The following is a 22,310-nucleotide window of genomic DNA, read 5'->3' on the forward strand; positions in this document are numbered from 1 at the left end:
CCCTTTCCACATCCAGCCTTCTCCTCAGACACCTACACAGTGACACTCAGACACTGACCTCACCCCCAGTAATGTATCACAACGCTGACAACCCTCACATTGACAGGCACTCCCTTCACACAACCACTGACAACCCAACGAGCATCCCTATCACTGGACACCAGTTCCAACCCCTTGTCAAGTGGTCAAGTGGGACGGAGGAGGTAAGTACTTTCACTTGGACACTGACACTGACCCAACCTTCCCTCCCATTCACACACTGGCCTAAACGCTCTGCATCCCAACGGTGGATTCCCTTTCGTCTATTACAATCTCTGGCAAAGGAGGCCATCCACAAGTACCGGCAGGCCCCCTCCTCTCCTGTTCTCTGGAAGAACACCCCACCCCCTCCAGCCCAGACCCTGGACGCTGGCACTCTAGCTCCAGGCTGTCTCAGTCTGTAGGACTCCCCACCACACCACACCACCTCCAGCCCCGCACAGTCCCACCTCGATCTCTGCAGAGAAGATCTATAAATAGCTAAAGTCGCAGCAGCGTGGGCCGCGGGAGTGAGGCTGCGGCAAAACTGAGCGAGAAACCAAGCCCATGCTCAGGCAGTCCGCCCTGTTCCCTGCAGGCGCAATGAGGGAGCACGCATACCCACGCGTCCGCAAGCCTCAAGGATGCTGGCGTGCAAGAGGTGAATGGGGCTCTGTCTCCGCGAGGATGGGTTGTTGTGGGGCACAATGTAGGTTCTGTGCCTTTTCCCTCAAGCCAAGGTCTGAGGAGATCGCGGGTACCCAGCTGGAAGCCCCCCTCTCCAGGGTCCCTTGGCTTCTCAGGGGTTCACCTCTGCTCCAGCCCAAAGCCTGGCGCAGCAACCTTCCCTACCCACACAGCCCTCACACTGCCTGTCCAGTTCCGCAATGTCTAGCGCGTTGGAAGGTGCTGTCCTCCAAGGGACCGCAGGATGGCCTGCGACACAGCCCCTAGTTCCGGGTGGGTGGCTTGCGGCCAAGATCCCACTCCAACCCCACAGCTCCCGCACATGATGCACCTCTCCCTCCCAGCTGGGTCCTACGTGCCTGGTGGCTCCGCTTGCCTCTGTTCGGCTGCTGAAGCCAGATTGCTGGAGGCCGGGAAGCTGCGGAGGCAGCGCGGGCGGGGCGAGCTCGGAGCCCCGCCCCGGTTCAGCCGGCCCCGACGTAGAGTCGCGCCGCGGAGCACCACCGAGAGCGTGCAAGCGAGCAATGTCGGCGTGTCGCGGGGAAGGGAGTTCCTGAGGCCACCGAACGGCAGCCTGCGGTGCAACTCTGCCGGGAGGCGCCCGCACCTCTGTCCCGCGCAGCCTTCTCCCAGTGCGTGCAGGGCGGGCCGGTAGGCAAGGAGACGCCGCTGGACTAACGTACGTGCCACCAAGGCAGCGTGGGGTCGCCCCGGTGCGTTCGGCCCCGCCCAGCACCCGCAGCGTTGGGCAGCTGCCTGCTCTCTCCCCCGCCCCGAGAACGGTCGACCCCGACCCTGGCCGGGACGAGTCCCCCAACTCCCAAACAGAGGTCGAATTTTGAGTTTCCAGGGTCCTTCTGCCCTGTCGCGCACAGGTTTTATTCAAAAACAGAACCGCGCTCGGGCGGGGTCGGGCCAAGACGGGCGTGTCCAGTCGGCGTACCCTCCCGCTGGGCTCTGCTGACCCCTGGTGGTGGGTCCGGCGGAGGAGCGCGTTGGCCCAGTGCTCTGGGTCTGTTTGGCCCCTGCTAGCTATCGCCATGCGGGGTGTGAGAGCGGGAATTTGAGGAGCAAGCCCGCCTGGAGTCAGGTGGCTGGAGAGGGCCCTTAAAGCTCAAGAGGGGTTGCAGAGGAAACGTGGGGCAGGCGCTTGCAGGTGATGAGGTGGGTGGGCAGCGCCTGGGTGTCGTGGAAAATGACAAAGATGTTGGGCTGGTTGAGGCAGTCCACAGCGCTGTCATAGCGCAGGAGGGTGTGGCCGGATGCCCGAAGAGGGGGAGCCCGCAGACCCTGGCAGCCTTGCCCATAGTCCCCTGTCAGCACCCGTGCCACGAATACCGCTTTGTGGCCATCGTCGTTGGGGGGCGAATATCGGTCCTGCACCGACAGGGAGGCGCGCTTGGCGAAGTACACGCCCTGCCCGTATAGCGTGCCTGTGGGATGGAACCGGCAAACAAATGTCACAACATTGAATTGGCTGGACGCTCCGCCCCTCCCCGTCCAGGCCTCACCATTGCGGCCACAGAAGCTGCGATTGAAGCCGTGCGCACAGATCTCAGGCACCGCGGACGCCGACGTGCCGTGGTACAGGACCTGCTCTGCAGGGTGCTGCGTGCAGCGTTGCACCAGACGATCCCGGTGCAGCTGGTACTGCTGCTCCAGCAGCGGGTGGGACACACGCTGCACCTGCAAGGTGAGTGGCAGAGCCGGCTTTATTGGCAGTTCCTCCGTACACCGTGGATGACCTAGGATGGAGCTGAGCTCAGCCATCAGGAACCTTCTGGTGGAGGACTTCAGACCTGGGAGAGACCTTGTAGCCCCCAACGTACCACCTTCATGGGGCAAGTGGCATGGAAAGGCTTCCAGAGATGCCTAACCCTCCAGGGAGGACTGTAGTAGGGTAAACTCCATCTGCTCTACAACTGTTCAATGAAAAACCCAGCAAGGTGCCTATATGGCCTTCAGGACTTCATTCCCAACACCAAGAGATGCCCACAGACCCGTCAATCCTGGAAGACCCAGGTGGGAGATAAGGCCTTGAGCAGCCAACCCAATGGTCAGTTCTAGAGGAACAAACTCAGGAACCCAAACAGATAGAATTTTTGTTTGCTTGTTTGAACAAGCCTGAACAAAACTAACTGTTGTGAAACAGTCTAAAAATAAGAGTTTCCACGTTAAAAATGGGACTGTTGCCAGGGGTGGTGGTACATGCCTATAATCTCAGCACTCAGGAGGCTGAGGCAGAAGGATTGCTGAGTGTTCATAACAAACCTGGGCTTATATAGTGAGTTCAGGGACAGCCTAAATTACATAAAACAAATAGCCTGCCTCAACAAACAAACAAAAACAAGAATAAGATTGCTCAGCTGGAGGTTCAACTTGGAGGATTGGGTCTCCTCCTGCACAACAGGAGGAGGAGGGAGAAGTAAGAGGAGAGGATTGCTCAGCAAAATTCTTTGGGTGAGCCAGATAATGAATGGTGAAAGTTGAAGATTCAGCCAGAGGATCTGGATGGAAATAAGGAAATGATGCAGAGAGCAGGGTTGCAGGAAAGGAAGTAGCAAATGATGAGTGACCACGAGTGAGGCAGGTGAAGGAAGCAAGCCTGTGTCACAGGACCTCCCCCAGAAGATAAGAGACAGCGTGGGACACACAGTGAAGGACCATTTCTCTGAGCTGAAGGCATTACCTCCAGATGGGGAGGAGCCAAGAAGAGTGGTGGGAAAGATGCGCCTCTGGAACCTCAACCTTTGAAATGAGGAAAACTACAAGCGTAAAGCCAAGGTCAATATAAAAGGGGTTTAGCTTATTGATACAAGCACCTACCTGGCAAGCTCAAGGTCGTGAGTTCGACCCCTGGTACCCAAAAACAAACAAATAAATTTTAAAAATATAAAAGTTGAAAGAAAACTCATGTTGGATTTCTTACCACCAATACAAAATGCTAAGAAACTATGGAAGAGTTTTTAGCGTTTTTTTTACTTTTCATATTTCCCATAGGCCTCGCCTCTCAGGTCCTTCCTTCTCAACTGTTCTTTTTTTTTCTTTCTTTCTTTTTTTTTTTTTTTTGGTCTTTTTCATTTTTATCGGTACCGGGGATTGAACTCACGACTGCCTACTTGCAAGGCAGGCGCTTATGCCGCTAAGCTAAATCTCCAGCCCCCTCAACTGTTCTTTAACTTGCCTGGGTAGGTGGGGGCTTCTGGGCTTTACTAGGGCTCCTCAGTTATTCCTAGCCTTTTTGGGAAACATGTCTGTGCTCAGTTACCAAATTTGGCAAATCAGAATACTGGAAAAGGCCTGGGGATTTAGCTCAGCAGCATAATTGCCCACCTGGCAAGCACTAGGTTGTAAGTTTGATCCCTGGTACCAAAAAAAAAAAAAAAAAAAAAAAAAAATATATATATATATATATATATATATATATATATATATGGAAAAATGTTGGCAAAAATAGTACCAGAACATATAGAAAGAAGGACCAGGGATGTAGCTTTGTGGTACAGCACTTGCACAATGGGCTTGATCTACAGATACACACAGTACTCAAGCACATGAAGAGGCTGCCACATCACAGTGGGCCAGCATGGTCCTTTACCTCTACTAGAGGCAGGAGAGTCCCTAAAACAGAAGAATCTTTTGTGAAAATAAGTAATCCTCACTATGGCCACAAGATGGCATCACCACTTCATGATCTAGATAAGAATGTGTCTCCAAGAAGGGCATATACCCCCTCAGCAGAGAGCCTCACCCCTGCTGGTCAGATTCCAAGCCTCCCTAACCTCTCTGTTCTTTGGTCTTATCCATCAGACTTTGTGAATGACCACTGGGCAAGAACAAGGCTAGAGAACCCTGGTGCTCCCTCATCACCAGGTCACCTTCCAGCCTGCCCACACTGAGCACTCCTGGCCAGGTGACACTGATGCATGTGACTGTCACAGCTCACAGGGAACCATGAGGCCAGTGAGCAGGGTGTGGGCTCACCTGGACAATGCAGATTCTGCTGTGAGCAGCATCCAGGGTGTTGTAGAAGGCTTGCACCACTTCCTGGAACTCCCTGGTACTCTCTGCCAGACCCTCCAGTCTACCCAAGGGTTCATTCAAGCTCTGCTCTGGCACTAATATATGAGAAGAGAGGAAACAGGGCCATGCCTGGGGTACCAGCCCAATAGCCACCACTGACCCCTCACCCAAACCCAAGATGCAGACTCACAGGTGGTACCTGAAACCCCAGAGGGGAAGGCCAAACTCTGATCCCAAGGGCCAGCAAGAAGTGCAGTTAAGTGGCGGGCTGCACGAGCAGGCTGGGTCCCAAAGCCACGGAGACGAATACTGTCACCACACAGGGCAACACTCACACCATGGCACCGCTCCAGGGGAGCACACAGTTCTGTGGGCAGCACATGGCCCTGGAGCCTGACTGTCTTCTCCTGGAGGTGTTCCTCCAAGGCAGCCGTTAGTGCCCGGTCCAACTCTTCCATATCCTGCTCAAAAGACACATGCACCACCAGTTGGGCCCCATTATCTGAACAGCCACTCAGGGGCTCTTCTGCCTCCAACAGAGGCTGCTCCAAGAGGGAGAGGGCCAGGGCTCGCCTTAGTGTGGCAGCTTCCTTCTGCTCAGCCACCTGGTCCTGAGACTCCAGTGAGCGGTGGAGGGCCAGCTGCAGTGCAGCCTCCTCCTTCAGCTGTTCATGATCAGGTGTGCCAGTGTTAGGTGCCACAGGCTCCTCCCCAGCTCCAGATATACTCTCCTCCTCCTCTGGATTTGCTGCATCCTCTGGTTGTTCCTCATGCTTCTCCTCCTGCAGCTCCGGGGGCTTCCAGTGCTCCAGATCTAGGCTCTCCAAGGTGGCCAGCATCTCTTGGACTTCCTCTAAGAGTAGAGAAAGGCCACTGCATCATGCAGCAGACCCAGTCATAGTAGCACCAAAGGACAATGAATTGGAATAGATGAAAAGTGAAATGAGTTCAGGGGTATAAAGTGGGCCTAGAAAGTGGGAGTGCAAAGTGGGGTGGAGGGTGAGATGAAGAAAGGACCACAGGACATTCTGGAATCTTGAGGGAGCCCTACCCAGGCTCACATTCTCCTGGTCAGCGCCTGTACTCTCTGGGGACCACAGAGTGTAGCTGTGTGCAGGGAGGACCTGAAGGGCCTCAGTGGGATCCATCTGTGGAGAAAGGATGTCAGGGTCATCAGCCCCTGGATGAGGCTTGAGGAGGCACCTGGGGCTGGGAGGTTGAGGTGTACAGAAGGGGAGGAGTCGGTAAAACTCCACCTCTACCTCTTCAGAGTTTGTGTCCACAGTAGCACTAGCCAGATGCTCTGTCCCAAAAACACACTGGAACTGAGCCTCTAGAACCTGAAGAAGGTGCTGTCCTTCTGTCCCCAGCAGGAATCTGGCACTGCCTGGATGCCTCAGGCTCAGCATGTGGCAGCTAATGCTGCCCAGCAGACTCTGTAGCAACTCCTGGGCCGCTTGGCATGGGGCCTGGGCTCCACAGAGCTACAAGAACATAGCAGAGGGACAGTTTGCAGGTTCAGAACACAGGAAAAGTGTGAGGCTCCTGTAGCAGAAGGGCCCAGAAATGAAGAATTCCCAGGAGTTGCTTACCCGAAAGCCTGTCACATCCATTCCTTCAAGTGGGAAGAGGGCAACATCTCCCAAGCTGGCAAGAAGGTCCTCATGATAAAGTTGCAGGAAGCGCATTGCCCCTGGCTCCATCGACAACACAATCTCTACCCGGCCCTCCTGCCCCAGCATCCCCACATGCCCTGGGCTCTCCAACCCAGCCTTCCCTGCAGAGTCCATGGTGATATCCACTGGACTCACCAGCCCCTCCTGCCCCAGTGAGCTCATGGCAACTCCTATCAGGCCCTCCTGCTCTAGCAGATCCAAGGGTCCTGGGCCCTGCTGCCCTAGCAACTTCATGGAGCTCTCCATTGGGCCCACCAGTCCTGCAGATCCCTTAAGCTCTGGGCTCAAGAGCCCAGCCTGCTCTGGAGACCCTATAGTTTCCACGCTCATGGCACTCTCCTGCTCCAGCAGCTCCACAGGACCCTGGTTCATTAGCCCCTCTTGCTCTGGAGATCTCACAGTTCCCAAATCATCTAGTATGACCTGTCTTGAAGATCCCTTGTTTATTTTTCCCAGAGAGGCTCCTAATTGCCCTGGTGCCTCCCCAGAATCTATAGTTATAGTCCCTGCACCCTTTGGGGCCCCTGCCAGCCCTCCAGCCTCCAGGAGACCATGGTCCACAGTTCCAGGATCCATCACGGATAGGTGGTTCCCTCTAGCAGTGCCCTCAGCAAGCTCCTCAGGCTCCAGGACTTCATAGTGGGGGACCAGGCTCAGCTCTGAGCCCTGCAGCCAGTGATCTCGCTGTAACACCCGTTCTGCCACTTGGAGGAAAGAAAAAGAAAGTCCATCAGGTTTCTGTGGGAGAGGGAAAGTCCCACTGGGTCTGTTCTGCATACTTACCCTGCCACTGCTGGAAGGAGACGACAGTGCCCAACTGCCTAGGCAGGCTGCGAAGGCCCTCCAGGGCCCCACCACCACTGCGGCGCTCATTCTCCAGGTATAGCTCCAGCAGCAGCAAGTCCACGGGTGGGCTGCTTCCTACCACACGCACTGCTCGAGCCTGGGGCACCTGGGCCACAGACACAGAGGCCCCATCCAGGCCCAGATTCTGAGCCTGTTCCTTTAGGACCCGGAATTCTGTGGGAAAAGTACAGGTTAGTCAAACCTCTGGTGCCATTGAAAAAAAAAAAAAAAGAAAAGAAAAGTGCAGATAGGCTCTGGACATCTTTCCTAATCAGTACCTCAGCTCCAGTCCCATCTCTTACCTGCTTCAGGAAGAGGCATGGGTAGCTGGACCAGGGCCCTGTCAGGCCTGGGGCTGGCCAGGGCACGGCAGGGCCGCACTGGGTGTCCTATGGCACACAATAGGGCCTGAACATGCTGCTCCAGACGCTGGGGTGTGGTGCCAGCTGGCAACCCTTGGAGGAGCAGGCGGGTAGTGGCACATGGTGGGGCTGGCCGCAGGCATAGGCGAGCACCTTGCAATCGATGCTCTGCCTGGGCCAATACCCTCCAAGCATCTGCGAGCAGGTATAGGAAATCAGTACTGTTGTAGCATCAAGACACTCAGGCTGCCCCCTTCTACAACCCTCTCACCTGCAGGTTCTTGAAAGGTGAGGATGCCCCCATGGCCAAGTCTCTGCCAGCTCAATACACGCCCCCCACCAGATCGTCGGTGGTTCTCAAAGTAAAGTGTGAGCAGCTCATCTGGCACATCAAAGGGCAGCCCATGGACCTCCACTGCCGTTCCCGGTTCCCCCTCTGCCATTATAACCCTGAAATGGAACATTAGGGTAGGGAAGAGACCTACTCCACTTCCTCTAAGTCCTACTAGGTCTGTCCAGCTGACTGGGGTACCCTTCCTGCTCCCTCCCAGGGCTCCTTCTCTATATACCCAGGGTGCTACCCCATTGTGGGCACCCCCACGTCCCACACTCACACTCCCCTGCCAGCCAGACCTAGGCCTTTGGTAGGAACTAGGTGCCTGCCTGCATTTCTGCCTGAGATCGGAGAGGAAAACAAAAGTGAAACTGAGGGTAGCAAACAGGGAGGGAGGGGCCAGAGCTCAGGCCAGGCCCTGGTTCTGTGGCCTAGCTGCTACTTCTGCTGTAGTCTCAAACTCAGCCCACTAGGAGATGAGGAGGTGATAGCCAGGCAGAGCTCTCAGAACCCTCCTGACAGCCCAGTCACTAGCCCTCTAGGGCCCACTCTAGCTTCTGCTTTGGCAGGGTGGACAGGAGTGTCCTCTGGCTGTCCTCTACTTCTCACCCTTTCCCTGTGACCTGGAAATGGCCAATTACCTTCCCCACTAAATGTACCAAGCAAGGAGACTTGAGTAACTGCTCCTGGTGTAGGGTTTCCAGGCCTCTGTCAGTGTGAGCAGCACTGGACTTGCAGGCCTCCTGCCCTAGCTAAGGCTGGCCTTCAGCTACTTCCCCCAAACTGATCCTTAAAGTCACCAGGGGACCAAGCCTCACACATAGGTGCTGAGGGTGAGCAGCTCTACCCTTGACACCAAAGACTTTCATCTCAGCAGAGACCAGGTTTGGGTCAGAGGGTGGCCTCTCATTCTCTCAGCTCTCTCCAGCCCTGACACCCACCTAACCCTTCCATTCTCTGCCGGTATCCTTGCTCTCATCATGACCAATCACAGAGGTACAGGCACTGCGCTGACAGGCTTACATCCAATAATCCTGACCACAAAAGGAGAAATGGAGGAACAGTCAGGGCCCAGGGCACTGCTGGGCCTCACACCCAGACTTATGCCTGGAAAATCCCCATTTCTACCCATCCCCGATGCCCCCAGCCTCTGAGCCCTTTTGCTCCCCAATCCTTCCAAGATTGTGCCCATTGCTGCTCTCCACTCCATCCCCCAGTCACCCCCAGCCTACCTCTGTTGTTCTTTCACCAGGTCCAGACCCTTGCTCAGCCCACTGTCTCAGCACTGCAAACCTAGCACCTTCGACACGGAAGACAGACTCTGTCCTTCACTTGTTACTCCTTAAAGCATGATTTGTGTTTTTTTTTATGAGCCATACAAGGATTTAAAAGCTGTTTCTTCTAAAAACTGTAACTCTTCACTTATGCCTGTAGATGCCCAATAGGTAACTAAAAGTAGAACAACACTTGACTGTCATTTTATAACTCCAGGCCAAATTCTTCTTAGTTCCCTGGACACAGGCATGTTAGTCACATACAGAATGTGTCTAAAAGTTGTCAAAACAAGGTGCTTTTTTGTTTTTGTTTTTGCTTGAAGTACTGGGCATTGAACCCAGGACCTTCACATACAAGGTCCTTTTTCCAGCCTTTTTAATTTTTTATTTATTTATTTATTTATTAGTACAGGGACTCAAACTCAGGACCTTGTGCTTGCCAGGCAGGTGCTGTGCCACTGAGCTATATCTCTGGCCAATTTTTTTGTTTGTTTGTTTATCTTTTCGCTTGTTTGTTTGTGTCTTTTGAGACAAAGTCTTGTTCTGTAATTTAGGGTAGCCTTGAACTCAGTATGTAGGCCCTGGACTTGTGGTGATCCTCCCAAGTGCTGGGATTACAGATATATGCCTCCACACTCAGTATTTATTTTTTATTTTGAGACAAGGTCTCACTAGATTTCCCAGGCAGGACTCAAATTTGTGATTCTCTTGCCTCACCCTCCCAAAATGAAAACAAAGCTTTTTAACCTTATATTTACCTAACCTATCTCATCACCCTTCAAGATTATGAACACCCACACCCAGAAATCTCCATTGCCCTGAACTCATATTTTAGCAGAGCCTCTTGGGACTGAGACTACTCCAAATCATGAGGACTCCTTCTCCTAGAAGCCAAACTGCTCCTGAAGTCCTGACAATTCCTTTGGAGCTCCTAAACAGGAACTAAGATAATGATCAACCAGATGTCAGCCCATCATAAGCAGCTCATAAAATTAGTACCTTTGCTTTACCTTTCCTTCACCAGAGTGCACGCCTTCTAGCTACTGTTAAGAGACCTTTCTCAATTTTCTCTTACCTCCCAATTAAAGTTTTGCCTCTACATTCATAATCTTGCTTTGGTTTTAGTTTTTGTTATTACTAAAGCAAGCAGTGATGCTAGCTGGTGCCATCTTCCCTATTCCCGCCCTCCACCCCCGTCCCCAGCTGCTGGTATTTCTTGCTGGATGGCCCTATCTTCTTCACCTCCCAGTGCCATTCCCACCCATCCCCATGGTAGATTCTCCACAGAGCAGAGTGAGCCTTTTAAACTGGCACAGATCTCAGGATTGATAATGACAGAATTGTGGCGCAGCTGAAAAGATAAGAAGTATGAAATATAAATGACCTTTATTTTAAGAATGTGGGGAGAAGGGGCTGGGAATTTAGCTCAGTGGCATAAGCACCTGCCTTGCAAGTGTGTGGTCATGAGTTTGATCCCCGGTACCCATAAAAGACAAAAAAAAAAAAAAAAAAAAAAAAAAAGAATGCGGGAAGAAACTCCCCCAACCTACCGGGGTCCGGCATATTCTCTCCGGGGTCTGGCAATCTCTCCATCGGACACATGGAGTGGGAGCATACATGTAGCTTAGGTGTGGGGTGGTGCCTGAGGGGCATTAGTGATGAGCAGGTAGCCCATTGGTATTCATTTTGCACCACAGGTAAATTCCTAGGAGCTCCTTGGTTCTGCCTCCAAGGCTTTTCCAGCTACAGTGTCCGGCCTAGGGCAAGATTCTTTCAGATAACAGTAACAACTAAAGGTCTTTTGGGGCCTAACTCCACCAACTGGCCCCAGTCCCTCTCTGCCCAGATGCACACATCCTGATGCTCATTAGGCTCAGCTTCTCATTTTTCATCCACAACTATAAACTCAGGGAATGCACAAACTAGCCTTTCCCACAGAGCCATTTGGCCTTTCCTTCTGTATTATCCCCTCAACTGGCCCTTAGTGGAAGATTTAGCATGAAGCTAAAAACCCTGAAGGGCCTCTCACCTGCCAGCCTCCCCACCACCACACACATATACTTCTTTTGTTTTTATTTGGGGTTTTGAGAGAGGATCTCACTATGTACTTCAGACTGGTTGAACTCACTGTATCCCAGGCTGGTCTCAAACTCACAGCAATTCTTTTGCCTCAGCATCCCAAATGCTAGAATTACAGGCATGCATGACCACACCCAGACTTCCCAGACCCTTCTAACGTCCTATACTCAACTTTGTATTTGTCATTTTTTCTAAGAATCTTTCAAACTGTATGAGCTTCTGCTTCTGTAAAACCTAAGTTTGTCCAGCGTGCTCTCTAGCTTCTCTTCTCATGGGACTCTTTGCTTCCTAACAGGCTGTACATTGCTATCCCAGTTCCAATTGCAGTATCTGCCACTGTGAACCTGTTGTTAAACTGGTGGTAGCTTGAAATCAACCATGGTGAGAATATTTACACCACTGGTATCTGCAAAAGCTACAGATTAGGGTTTCCCTTCACTAGATGCAGTGGTTGAACATAGAACCAGCACATCAGGGGCAAAGGAGAGTCTCATTTTCATTTTCTTTTCTTTTCTTTCTTTCTTTTTTTTTTTTTTGGTGGTGATGTTTTTTGAGACAAGGTTTCACTGTGCAGTTTAGGCTGTCCTTGAATTCCCTTTGTAGCTCAGACTCGCCTTGAACTCACAGTGATCCTCCTGCCTCAGCCTTCCAAGTGCTGAGATTACAGGCAGGCAGGCGAGGGCTTTTTCCTAACCAATGCTTGGCCTAGGGGAGGCCAGCTGCCCCAGAGCCAGGGAACACTAGAAGGTCCCCCAGTTTGAGTTACTACAGAGACTTGGGACCACCCAGAGGATACTCTGCTGGTGACAGCCAGAATTTCCTTAGGAGAACCTCCAGAGCCAAGGCAGGGAGTTAACCCAGACTCAGGTTGCTAACAGTATATAGATACAAAGACTTGAGAACAAGAGGTGTATGTGGTGTTAGGGAAACTGAGGCACAACCAAGACCACTGAGGCAGGCAAAGTTGAAGCAGTGTTTGCCAAATGGGTGTGATTGGGCCAAGGGCAAAAAGACTATTGGCCCTGAGCAAGGGGTGAGGGCATATTTTTATATGGCAAAGGAAAGTTTAGGTAAGGGTTGGATATACTGCCAAGGAGGGGTGCAAAATTTTGGGTCTCTGGGTAGGGGGGTCTAAGGCCAGGTGATAGGGTACAGGGGATGCTGGCAAGCACAGCATGTTTCTTGTGATTTTTTTGTGGAACCGGCTCTTTGCAGGTTGGGCCATGTGTGGCAGCTGCTGGCTTTCTGTTGAATGCTATGCTCCCCTAGGTGCCAATAACAGATCTGTATGAGGGAGTTTTTTTCTCTCCTAGTTGGGCTGAGGTCTAATTCAGAGACCTGTGGAATGGTGCCTGGCCACTTGGTTTCTATGACTGGCAGAATGGGCAGTTAAACCAGTAAGCAATTAGGTTTAGAATAGACTTGGATGAAAAGAAGAGAGAATGCTGTGTTTTAAGGCCAGGAAAAGTGTTCTTGGAGCTTCCGCAAATTCTGCCTGTTGTCATCAATTTCCTAATTGTTTAAACAGCAAGAGAGCCAAATTGCCAGCACAGAGCCCTTTCTCCAGACGTTTTCAGCTATCAACTCCCAATCACACTCCTCTGCACGCAGTGTAAGGTAAAGGACTAGGTCCAGGATGAGAGTTGCCCACAGCCCCACATTTCAAAAACTGAGCCTAGGGGCTGGGGATTTAGCTCAGCGGCATGAGTGCTGCCTGGCAAGTGTGAGGTCGTAAGTTCAATCCCCGGTACCAAAAAACAAAAACCACCAAAACAAACAAACAAACAAACAAACCACCAAAAAAAACTGAACCTAGAAGGTTTGGTTTCCGCGCTGAAGCTCCGCCCCGCCCACCATAAGCCCCGCCCCCAGCCTCCCGTCACAAGGTCGGACCCCGCCCCATCACAAAGGCCCTCCCCGCCCTGTCACAGGCCCCGCCCCGGGCCCGCCCCGTCACAGCGCCCCTCTGCGTCTCCCTAGCTGCAGGCGCAGGCCCAGCGGAGTCGGCCCCAGAGCGGTGCGGTTGCGGACGCACCGACCATCACCGCGCCGGTGCGCAGCGGACACCAGCGGACCTGCCTGTGGCGCCCCGGGAGCGGTGAGTCCCCGGCCCGACCCTAGGAGCTTTTCCTGCCCCCGGCAGTAGCCTGGTCGACCGGCCGCCCCCGCGTCTCGGGCTCTGCGCAGCCAAACACGGCCACCGCTAGTGGGTCAGTCGGTCCGGCCAGAACGGATGGCCGCTCAGCCCTGGTGGCGGCGGCAGTGGGGGCAGGGAGCCGCGGTGGCCAGAACCAGGAGGAAAGGGGCGGCGCGCTGCGCGGGAGCAGGACCTGCGGCCCCGGCGCCCCTGGCTCCGCCGGAGGGCCCACCCACCCTCGACATGCACTCTGGCCCACCGCCCCACCCTCATCGTCCCCAGCCCGGGCGTCACCACGCCTGCTTTGTTTCTCGATACGCCCTCTGCTCGTTTCCATCCCCCACACACCCCCGCACCCCGCTGTTGCTGGCGTACCCCACTGGCAGACACCCGGGCAACCAATCCAGGCTTTCTCCCGCCCTGGGAGCGACGGACTGTCAGGCCCAGTCTTTGGGAAGGGAGATCAGGGCTCCATTGGTCACAGATGGCGTGGGGATTTCCTGGGATAGAAATAGCTGCAACCTCTGGTCTCGTCAAGCTGCTTAAAGGGGCGGAATGCGAAGGGGAGGGCCCGCCGGGCACACCCCCAAGCGTCCCCAGCCTTGCCCCCCGTCCCCATCCAGCTGAGCTGTCTGACGCTGAAAGCTGACAGTGGGAGAAAGCTCCACCAAAGCTCCAAATTTCGACACAGCCAGCCATCCTTCCCCCTCTCTTCCCTTCCCCCACCTCCTGGGTTGGCCTACAGTCACCCAGTCGTCCCCACTCGGTTCCTCTGGTCTCATTGCTTCGGGGCTCCGCACACACTAGGTCATGGTCCCTGCCTCTTTCTCCTGGTTTGTGGGCAGCAAGTGGAGCTGTCTCAGACCTGATTCAGGCCACTGTGACATAAGGCTACCTATTCTGTCTCTCTCCTCTAGGGGCAGCTGGCAGAACCCAAGGCCATGTCCCATGAAAAGAGTTTTTTGGTGTCTGGAGACAACTATCCTCCCCCCAACCCTGGATATCCTGGGGGGCCCCAGCCTCCCATGCCCCCCTATGTTCAGCCTCCCTACCCTGGGACCCCTTACCCACAGCCCCCTTTCCAGCCCTCCCCCTATGGTCAGCCAGGGTATCCCCACGCCCCTAGCCCCTACGCCCAAGGGGGCTACCCTCAGGGCCCATACCCCCAAGGGGGCTACCCTCAGGGGCCCTATCCTGAAGGAGGATATCCACAGGGGCCATATCCACAGAGCCCCTTCCCCCCCAACCCCTATGGACAGCCACAGCCTTTCCAGGCACAGGATCCTGACTGTGAGTAGTGATGGTTGATGGGGTGTGGCAGGGCTCCACTTCCCTCCAGCATAACTAATTCCATTTCTTGCCCCTACCCCTTAGCACCTCAGCATGGGAACTACCAGGAGGAGGGGCCCCCATCCTACTATGACAACCAGGACTTTCCTGCCACCAACTGGGATGACAAGAGCATTCGACAGGCCTTTATCCGCAAGGTGGGACCTGACTGTGGGCTCGGGGGCTGGGTGAGTGACTGGGGCAGGCCCTGACTCCCCTGCTCTCCCCAGGTGTTCCTGGTGCTGACTGTGCAGCTGTCGGTGACTCTATCCACAGTAGCCGTGTTCACTTTTGTTGGGGAGGTGAAGGGCTTTGTCCAGAAGAATGTCTGGACCTACTATGTCTCCTATGCCATCTTCTTCATCTCACTTATTGTCCTCAGCTGTTGTGGGGACTTCCGACGAAAGCATCCCTGGAATCTTGTGGCACTGGTAAAGCCCAAACCTAAGTCCAAGCCTCCCAACCAGTGGAGCAGTGGAGGGTGGGAACATGGTTAGGGCTGGGAACAGCTTCACACACCCAGTGCGAGGTGTGACCTTCTTTCCCCAGTCGATCCTAACTGTCAGCCTGTCCTACATGGTGGGCATGATTGCCAGCTTCTACAATACTGAGGCAGTCATCATGGCTGTGGGCATCACCACAGCTGTCTGCTTCACAGTGGTCATCTTCTCCTTGCAGGTAAGGGGTCCCCCGTGGCAGGCTGTGGCGCTGTGGCCCAGAGGCCTTCCTGGGTCTGGCACCACAGCCACCTTCCCTCTTGCATCCCCTTAGACCCGCTATGACTTCACTTCATGCATGGGCGTGCTCCTGGTTAGCATCGTGGTGCTCTTCATCTTTGCCTTCCTCTGCATCTTCATCCGGAATCGCATCCTGGAGATTGTGTACGCCTCGCTGGGTGCCCTGCTCTTCACTTGTGTGAGTGACAAGGTAGTGGCCTTGGGTGGGAGGACACCAAGTGGCAAGGCTACCTCTCAACACTGCCATTGTCATCCTCAGTTTCTGGCAGTGGACACTCAACTGCTGCTGGGGAATAAGCAGTTGTCCCTGAGCCCGGAGGAGTATGTATTTGCAGCACTGAACCTGTACACAGACATCATCAACATTTTCCTCTATATCCTCACCATCATTGGTCGTGCCAAGGAGTAGCCTGGACCCCCAGCTCCCTGTGCCCTGCTCAGGAGGCATGGCTGGCCAAGACCCTTCCCTGGCATCACAATGCCAACCATATTTTTCTCTCTCTCTGGTCCCCAGGCATGGCCTGGGGCACGGAGAGCCCCTCTCCAACCTTCCTGTATGTATGCAGCAGACACTTCTGTTTGGACCTGCTGTTTGGCCCCTTTTAGCCCTCTCATCCTGCCAAGGGGCAATGGGGCTTCATCTCTGTGCCACCTCCTGTCCACTCATTGTTGCATGAGCCCTGTCTGCCAGCCCCACCACCCTAGGGTCTGGGGCAATGCCAGGCCCAGGGGAGAGGGATTGAGTCAAGAGGTGAGGGTGCACGTCTTCCTCCTGTCCCAGCTCCCCAGCCTGGCATAGAATTTCCCCATTCCCTCCCCGCCCCTCAGCACTGCCTTCTGGAAACATGTAAGGTGGGGCTCTCCTATACTGAACCCTGAGCAGAGAGATGGCATGTTTCAGGGGAGGAGGAAGCCTTCTGCTCGTTCTGCTGTCACTAAAATTCCAATAAATGGAACCTTTTGCTCTCTGCTTCTTATCTCTCCTGTCACTACCACTTCCTCCAGGAGGTAGAGAGGAGCTACAGCTGCCTCTGGCTGCTGAAGGGACAGGACAAGCACAAATGTAAAAGTGAACGACAGTACAGGAGCTGGACCTGTGTCCATGCCTCTGCCTTCTTTCTTGCCAACCCCATTTTTAAAGTGTGTCCTCGGATTGCTGGTGATGAGATTAAAGATTCTGAGGCTCTCAGGCATGGTACCAGGTCAGAGTGGCAAGTGGCCTGACTGTATCTACTCGGGATAGCACGGCACAGCCATGGACCCTGCCAGCTCCTTACTACCTTTCCCAAGGGCCTCAGATGCACCCAACACAGGTGTATAGACACTGAAGAATTGGACAGGTCGGCTTCTGGGTGTCACTCTGGCACCTGGTCCTTTGCTGCTCTGCACATTACTCTGCAGTCCTCACCTACACAGCCCACTGGACTCTAAGCAGGTGGCCAGCCCTGCTCGATTTACCTCACAAATGGTCCTTTGAGGCCTAGAGTCCTGTTCTGTATGTACCCCACCCCAGCCAGGGCTGAGGCTGCCTGGGCCACTGTGTTCTTTCTTCTGGGACTCTGTGTCCAGTTTGGCATGAGAACCTCTCCCAGAGCCATTCCTTCTCCCTGTCAGCCTCATGGGACACTTGTTTAATTGGCATCAGGGTCTCATGTTCAAATAAGGGACCCACACACCACGAGCCACTCGGTATCCACAGGCATCTCAGCCTCCCCCAAACTTGATGATGTTGCATTATCTACCCAGACCAGAAGCTGTTCCCCTCCTCCATCTTGCCCCACTTCTCTTTCTATCCCCCTTCTCCTCTTGTTCAAGCTTTCTTGTATCTGCCAGCCCCCTCTACCAAGTGCCTTCAGGGTAAAGTCTGCATTCCTTGGCTGGCACACAGGCCCTGTCGTCTGCCTACTGCTGCTCCAGCTACCCCACTGTCAGCTCAGCCCTGACCTTGTACAACCTGAACCATGAGCAGGCTCCATCTTGTAGCAGTGTCACTGTTCACACACCCCCGTCAGTGATTTGAACAGGTCCAGTTCCTCCTGTAGGGTGCCTGCCTGAAAGTGCTTCCTTTTCAAGAGAAAGAACCAACCTAGACTTAGCTCACAGACTTCTCCATATTCTTTAAAGAGGAAAACAGACAATCTGCAAAACTAAAGAGAACTTTAATGGAGGTCAGAGAAGGAGCTCAGGGATCATTGCCCAGTAAGTTGTGGAAGGATAGTGTTTGCTGGAAAAAGTTCCAAGACATAGTCTTAGCTTAGAGAAGGGGGCTCCTAGAGATGGTCAGGGTAGTCACAAGATTTAGAGCAAAGGCCCACTGCGGACAGGCTGAAGTTCAACAGAGTGAGGGTTTGGGCCAAGTAGAGAAAAAGTCCACTCAGGCAGGAGCCACAGCCGGGTTTAAGTTCAGCAGAAAAGGGGCAGAAAAAGCGTGTGTAGGAGAAGGGTTTAGGGCTGAAGACCGGTTGAGCTGTGTCAAGAAGCTACAAACAAAATCTGAGGTAGAGGCATCTGAGATAGCTCTGTGCTACAAAGGTATTAGGCAGAGCTTAGAGCAAGGGGCTGGGGGCATTATGTCTCTCCTATACTGATTTTCAGGTAAGAAAGAAAAGCCAGGATCTGGCTAATCTGCAAGGCCCAGTGCTGCCAAAAGCTGCCTGGAACTTATAGATAGAGGCCTCTGTGCTGTTGAGAGCTGGCTGGCACCACAGATAGAGGTGCTTGGTGTTCTCCTGCTTAAAATATAACCAGTTTTACAGAATCTTGACAGCAAACAAGGCCCCTTTGCTACCATGATGGGTCAAGAGAAAGAAAAGACCCCTCTACAAGCATGACAGACCAAACAGGCAGTATCCATCATAAAAAAGACCAAGCAGTGCCCCACCCTGGCCTGTGTGACTGCTGTCTCACAATTGACAGCTTTTGCCTTCCTGTAGTCTGTCCTCCTAAGTAGGCATCAAGACACTTGTTATAAAATAACCACCTTGGTCAAAGATGCTTCCTTAGATCCTCCCCTGTGCCACCCATTTTGGTCCTTACAGAACTTCCTCTAAGAACTTTCTAGCTCTCTTACTGTAGCCCTACGTGGCTTCCCAGGGGTGCATTTGCCCTCCCCTCCAGGAGCAGCAATCTGACTTGTCCAACCAAGGTGTACACAAGTGGGTTTCATGAGGAAGCGCTGACCTAACCATACTAAAGCCAGAGAGGCACTGGGTGTGGTGGCATATGCCTGTAATCGAAGCCCTCAGGAGGCTGTGGTGGGAGAGCACCTGAAGGACAGAGTGAGACCCTGTTAAAAACAAGGTTATCATGGGGTTTCTCGTGATAGCCTGTCCTGCCTTCTCTTGTACTTTTGCTTTTTTTTCTCTCCTGCTTGGTCCAGACTCATTCTACAAAGCCAGTTTCTCCCTTACTCTTCACTCTTATTTTTTAAAATAAACTTTTTCACTATTAAAACAAAATGATTCTGGGCATGGTGCCATATGCCTGTAATCTCAGTACTCGGGAGGCTGAGACAGGAGGTTTGTTGCAAGTTTGAGACCAGCCTGGGCTCAAAGTGAGCATAAGGCCAGCCTGGACCGCAAAGCAAGACTATTTCAAAAAGAAAAAAAAAAAGCCTTGGTGGCATATGCCTGTAATCCCAGCTCTCAGGAGGCTGAAACAGGAGATTTCCATGAATTTGAGGCCAGCCTGAATTAGTGCAAGGTCCTATCTTAAAAAATAAATATAAAAAAATTTTAAAAGCCAGAGTAAATTTATTCTTCAGTGAAAATTCACTTTTTTATATGCCACTCATTTACCTTCCCTACCCTAAAGAACACAATTGTGGTTGTTGAAAAGCACAGTAGAGGCAGCCCTGGGCTCTAGCTCCACAACACTAGCACAGGTACTCCACTGTTCTATGGCTCACTACGAGCACTGGTCAGCACCTCTAGGTTGGAAGCACTCTCAGGACAGATATTGTGATCTGTTTGTTTGTTTTTAATCGGTACCGGGGATTGAAATCACAACTGTGCGCTTGCAAGGCAGGCGGCTTATGCTGCTGGGCTAAATCCCTAGCCTGATCTGTGAGTTTTAACACCTAGGCCAGCACTAAGTCCAAGGCCTGGTACACTACAGTATAAAACATGGAATTAATTAATTATGGTAGGAGCCACACATGCATTGTCTCAGGACCAGGGACAGAGAAGGTACACACTTTAGGACTTTGGTTCATTATCAGCATTTCCGAGGAGGAATTTAAGAATCCAGAACAGCAGAACTTGTGTTTGGGAAGGAAGAGGAGACCCATTGAAGAAGAACGCAGATACCTGAGGCGGTGGCTAAACAGATGAGTGGAGGCCAGGGTGGACAGCCACAGGTGGAAATTTCAAAAGTCTGAAGTGTATTTTTCAGGCAGTGATAAGCTCAAAATGGTTTGAGCAGAGGCAGGAAGATTGGTGAGGACTATGGTGATGGTTTAGACAAGTAGGACCTGTACCAGGGACAGGAGGAAGATGAGAGGGCAGGAGCTGATGAAGCCCTGGTCATAGCCCTGAAGTCCCCCGGTGTCCCTTTCCCAACAGGACTCAGACAGCGCTTCCCAGGTGGCAGGGTGTTCAGTCCATGGACATCATCTTTGTCTCAGGGTGGTAGAACATTGCACACCTTTCAGAATGCCCAAAAAGCAGTATCATACACACCCCTGCTTCTGAACCCTAATATTCACTCCTAAAATACTCTTTCCTGTGGGCCTTGAACCCTCCAGCCCTACTTCATCCCATTACATCTGCTTCCTCATGAACAGGACCTCGAGGCCCTTTCTCCTTGTCTTCATCCCACCTTGACTGAATTTTCACCATTACCCAGGTTTTCCTGGTTCAGGTGGACTCTGGTACCAGGCTCAAAACCCTACTCTACACCAACTGCTATCATGACCTCTGGGCATTCAGGTTCTGTCTTCTGAATGCTGCTAAGACCTAAGCCCTGCTCTCAAGTCAAGGCCATGATCATCTCTACAGCAGCCAACAAAGGAATATTTCTGAAGAGTAGCCAGATAAAGTCCTCCCCTGCTTAAACACCTACAGAGATTCTGACAAGACGGTGAACTTAACTGACCTGGGATCTGGACTCCTTAAAAGTCCAGAGTGCTAGATAAAATATTTTAGCATAAAAGTGCTAGATGAAATATTTTAAAACTTCTTTTTGAGACAAGTTCTCTGTGTAGTTCAGGGTAGCCTTAAACTCACTATGCAGCCCAGACTGGCATGTGTGTGTGTGTGTGTGTGTGTGTGTGTGTGTGTGTGTGTGTATTTAAAATTTATTGGTATATTTTAGATTAGATATACATAATGATGACATTGATAAGGAATTTGTACCTGTACATGGTGTATCTTGCTGCTTCTATTTTTTCCCATTCTCCTCCTCTCCCTACACCCCTCTTCCCTTCTTTATTTACAAAAGCTGTTTCCATTTTTGCCCCCTATTTTTTTCTTGCCCCTTCTTTCCTTTCTCACTCCCCCTCCCTTGTACCCCTTCTCTTTTGAGCATTTCCTATTTCCCAATATATGTTATACATGTTGGTCTTTATTTACACTTTTGGTTTCTCACACAGCCATTTGTTTCTATTTGTGCTTTGATAGTAAGTAATTAATTTTTTTTGAGATAAGGCCTCCCTATGTAGCCCAGGCTGCCTCAAATGCATAGTGATCCTCCTTCCTCAGCCTCCTGAGTGCTGGGATTACAGGCATGCACCACCATACCTGGTTTAAAACACTTTTGAGGCAGGAGAATCACCAAGAGTTCAAGGTCAATCTAGGTTATGTAGTGAGATACTGTCTCAAAAAATATTTTAAACATATAATTGTACATAGTTGAGTGAAGAGAAATGCAAGAAATACAGACCAACCAGCTGTGGGAAGAGGCACAACTGTGTGCTTGACAGAAGATGCACTGAAATCAGGATTCACATTCAGGACCTACAGAGGATGGAGTCCTAGTGAGACCCCAGCCTTTTGGCTAGAAACTTGCAGAGCTCCAACTGTGGCAGACTTGAACCAGATAGAGCTTTGGCAAAACCACAACCCAGGCCTTTCCCAGCTCTGATGCCTGAACAAGACTCTTCTGCAATCATGTCAAACACTGACCAATTACTGGCTGTCTGGTACAGAAGACAAGGTGTTTGTTTGTTTTTGATGTTGACTGAACCCAGGGCCTTGGGCATACTAGGCAAGTCTGCTTCCACTAAACTATAAGACCTTTAAAAAAAAAAAAACTTTAAGATAGGTTTTTGATAAATTTCCTAGGTGGCCTTGAACTTTCAATACCACTGCCTCAGCTTCCTGAGTAGCTGAAATTATAGTCATATGCTATTGTACACACCCAAGATCAGTTCTTTTTGGATTAAAAAAACATCATCCTGGGGCTGGGGATATAGCTCAGTGGCATAAGCGCCTGCCTGGCAAGCACAATGTCATGAGTTCAATCTCTGGTACAAAAAAAAAAAAAAAAAAAAAGAAAGAAACCCTATCAACGAAAAACATTTATCTGGCAAGCATGAGGTCATGTGTTCAATTCCTGGTACCACCCAAACTGAAGTTGTTTAATGGACAGAATACAATTAACCAAAACTTAAAGTTCAATAAATGAGTGTAAGATATATTAGACAACTCAGAAAAGAATGTTAGTGAACTAGAAAACAGGTTAATAAGAAATATCCAAACTCAGCTACCCCTGGGACTCTCCTGTGGGTTGCCAGCACAAGCTGAGAGAATCAGCCAGCCACACCTTAGAGAAACCACAAGTGTCTAGAGAAGCCCACTATGCACCCTAC

General features: G+C 51.9%; 3 protein-coding genes and 1 long non-coding RNA gene across 7 annotated transcripts in view; 2 read left to right on the forward strand and 2 right to left on the reverse strand.

Moving 5' to 3' along the window:
* Nucleotides 1-1,253, reverse strand: part of Plec (plectin) — a 59,713-nt gene extending 58,460 nt beyond the window's left edge. Inside the window, exon 1 of the mRNA XM_063231213.1 lies at nucleotides 1,065-1,253. The gene's annotated coding sequence lies outside the window, so the exon portion shown is untranslated. The remainder of the gene's footprint in view (nucleotides 1-1,064) is intronic.
* LOC134471677 (uncharacterized) lies at nucleotides 1,164-3,615 on the forward strand. Its single transcript, XR_010041262.1, has 2 exons — nucleotides 1,164-1,384; nucleotides 2,210-3,615. It is a non-coding gene; the product is annotated as an uncharacterized LOC134471677 (long non-coding RNA).
* Parp10 (poly(ADP-ribose) polymerase family member 10) lies at nucleotides 1,542-14,265 on the reverse strand. 4 transcript variants are annotated; one of them, XM_003463729.5, is made up of 11 exons: nucleotides 13,812-14,265; nucleotides 7,884-8,062; nucleotides 7,553-7,807; nucleotides 7,188-7,424; nucleotides 6,321-7,108; nucleotides 5,991-6,212; nucleotides 5,780-5,876; nucleotides 4,919-5,581; nucleotides 4,690-4,823; nucleotides 2,217-2,391; nucleotides 1,542-2,138 (listed from the first exon to the last, which is right to left on the reverse strand). In XM_003463729.5, exons 2-11 carry the CDS (start codon nucleotides 8,053-8,055, stop codon nucleotides 1,813-1,815), a joined length of 3,069 nt encoding a protein of 1,022 aa, XP_003463777.1. In that variant the 5' UTR covers nucleotides 8,056-8,062; nucleotides 13,812-14,265; the 3' UTR covers nucleotides 1,542-1,812. The 4 variants fall into 4 exon arrangements, with proteins under 4 accessions (XP_003463777.1, XP_013001197.1, XP_013001195.1 ...); XM_013145743.3 differs by lacking the exon at nucleotides 13,812-14,265 and adding an exon at nucleotides 8,246-8,375; XM_013145741.3 differs by lacking the exon at nucleotides 13,812-14,265 and adding an exon at nucleotides 8,227-8,334.
* On the forward strand, nucleotides 13,221-16,472 carry Grina (glutamate ionotropic receptor NMDA type subunit associated protein 1). The gene is made up of 7 exons (XM_003463680.5): nucleotides 13,221-13,397; nucleotides 14,354-14,726; nucleotides 14,811-14,923; nucleotides 14,996-15,196; nucleotides 15,315-15,443; nucleotides 15,537-15,680; nucleotides 15,762-16,472. The coding sequence occupies exons 2-7, from the start codon at nucleotides 14,378-14,380 to the stop codon at nucleotides 15,909-15,911; spliced, it is 1,086 nt and encodes a 361-aa protein (XP_003463728.1). The 5' UTR covers nucleotides 13,221-13,397; nucleotides 14,354-14,377; the 3' UTR covers nucleotides 15,912-16,472.
* Nucleotides 16,473-22,310: the final 5,838 nt, after the last annotated feature.

The sequence above is a fragment of the Cavia porcellus genome, unplaced genomic scaffold, assembly GCF_034190915.1.
Source record: "Cavia porcellus strain 051 isolate PalLab524CR breed Dunkin Hartley unplaced genomic scaffold, mCavPor4.1 scaffold_19, whole genome shotgun sequence".
Lineage (NCBI taxonomy): Eukaryota > Metazoa > Chordata > Mammalia > Rodentia > Caviidae > Cavia > Cavia porcellus.

Excerpts from the sequence above, each read along its gene's own strand:
- Grina (XM_003463680.5), top strand. The coding sequence starts at position 14,378 with ATGTCCCATGAAAAGAGTTTTTTGGTGTCTGGAGACAACTATCCTCCC. Across the intron at positions 14,727-14,810 it reads CCAGGCACAGGATCCTGACT|CACCTCAGCATGGGAACTAC; the intron begins GTGAGTAGTGAT and ends CCTACCCCTTAG. Across the intron at positions 15,444-15,536 it reads TGGTCATCTTCTCCTTGCAG|ACCCGCTATGACTTCACTTC; the intron begins GTAAGGGGTCCC and ends GCATCCCCTTAG.
- Parp10 (XM_003463729.5), bottom strand. The coding sequence starts at position 8,055 with ATGGCAGAGGGGGAACCGGGAACGGCAGTGGAGGTCCATGGGCTGCCC. Across the intron at positions 4,824-4,918 it reads TGGGGTTTCAGGTACCACCT|TGCCAGAGCAGAGCTTGAAT; the intron begins GTGAGTCTGCAT and ends CTCATATATTAG. Across the intron at positions 2,392-4,689 it reads GCAGAATCTGCATTGTCCAG|GTGCAGCGTGTGTCCCACCC; the intron begins GTGAGCCCACAC and ends CTCACCTTGCAG.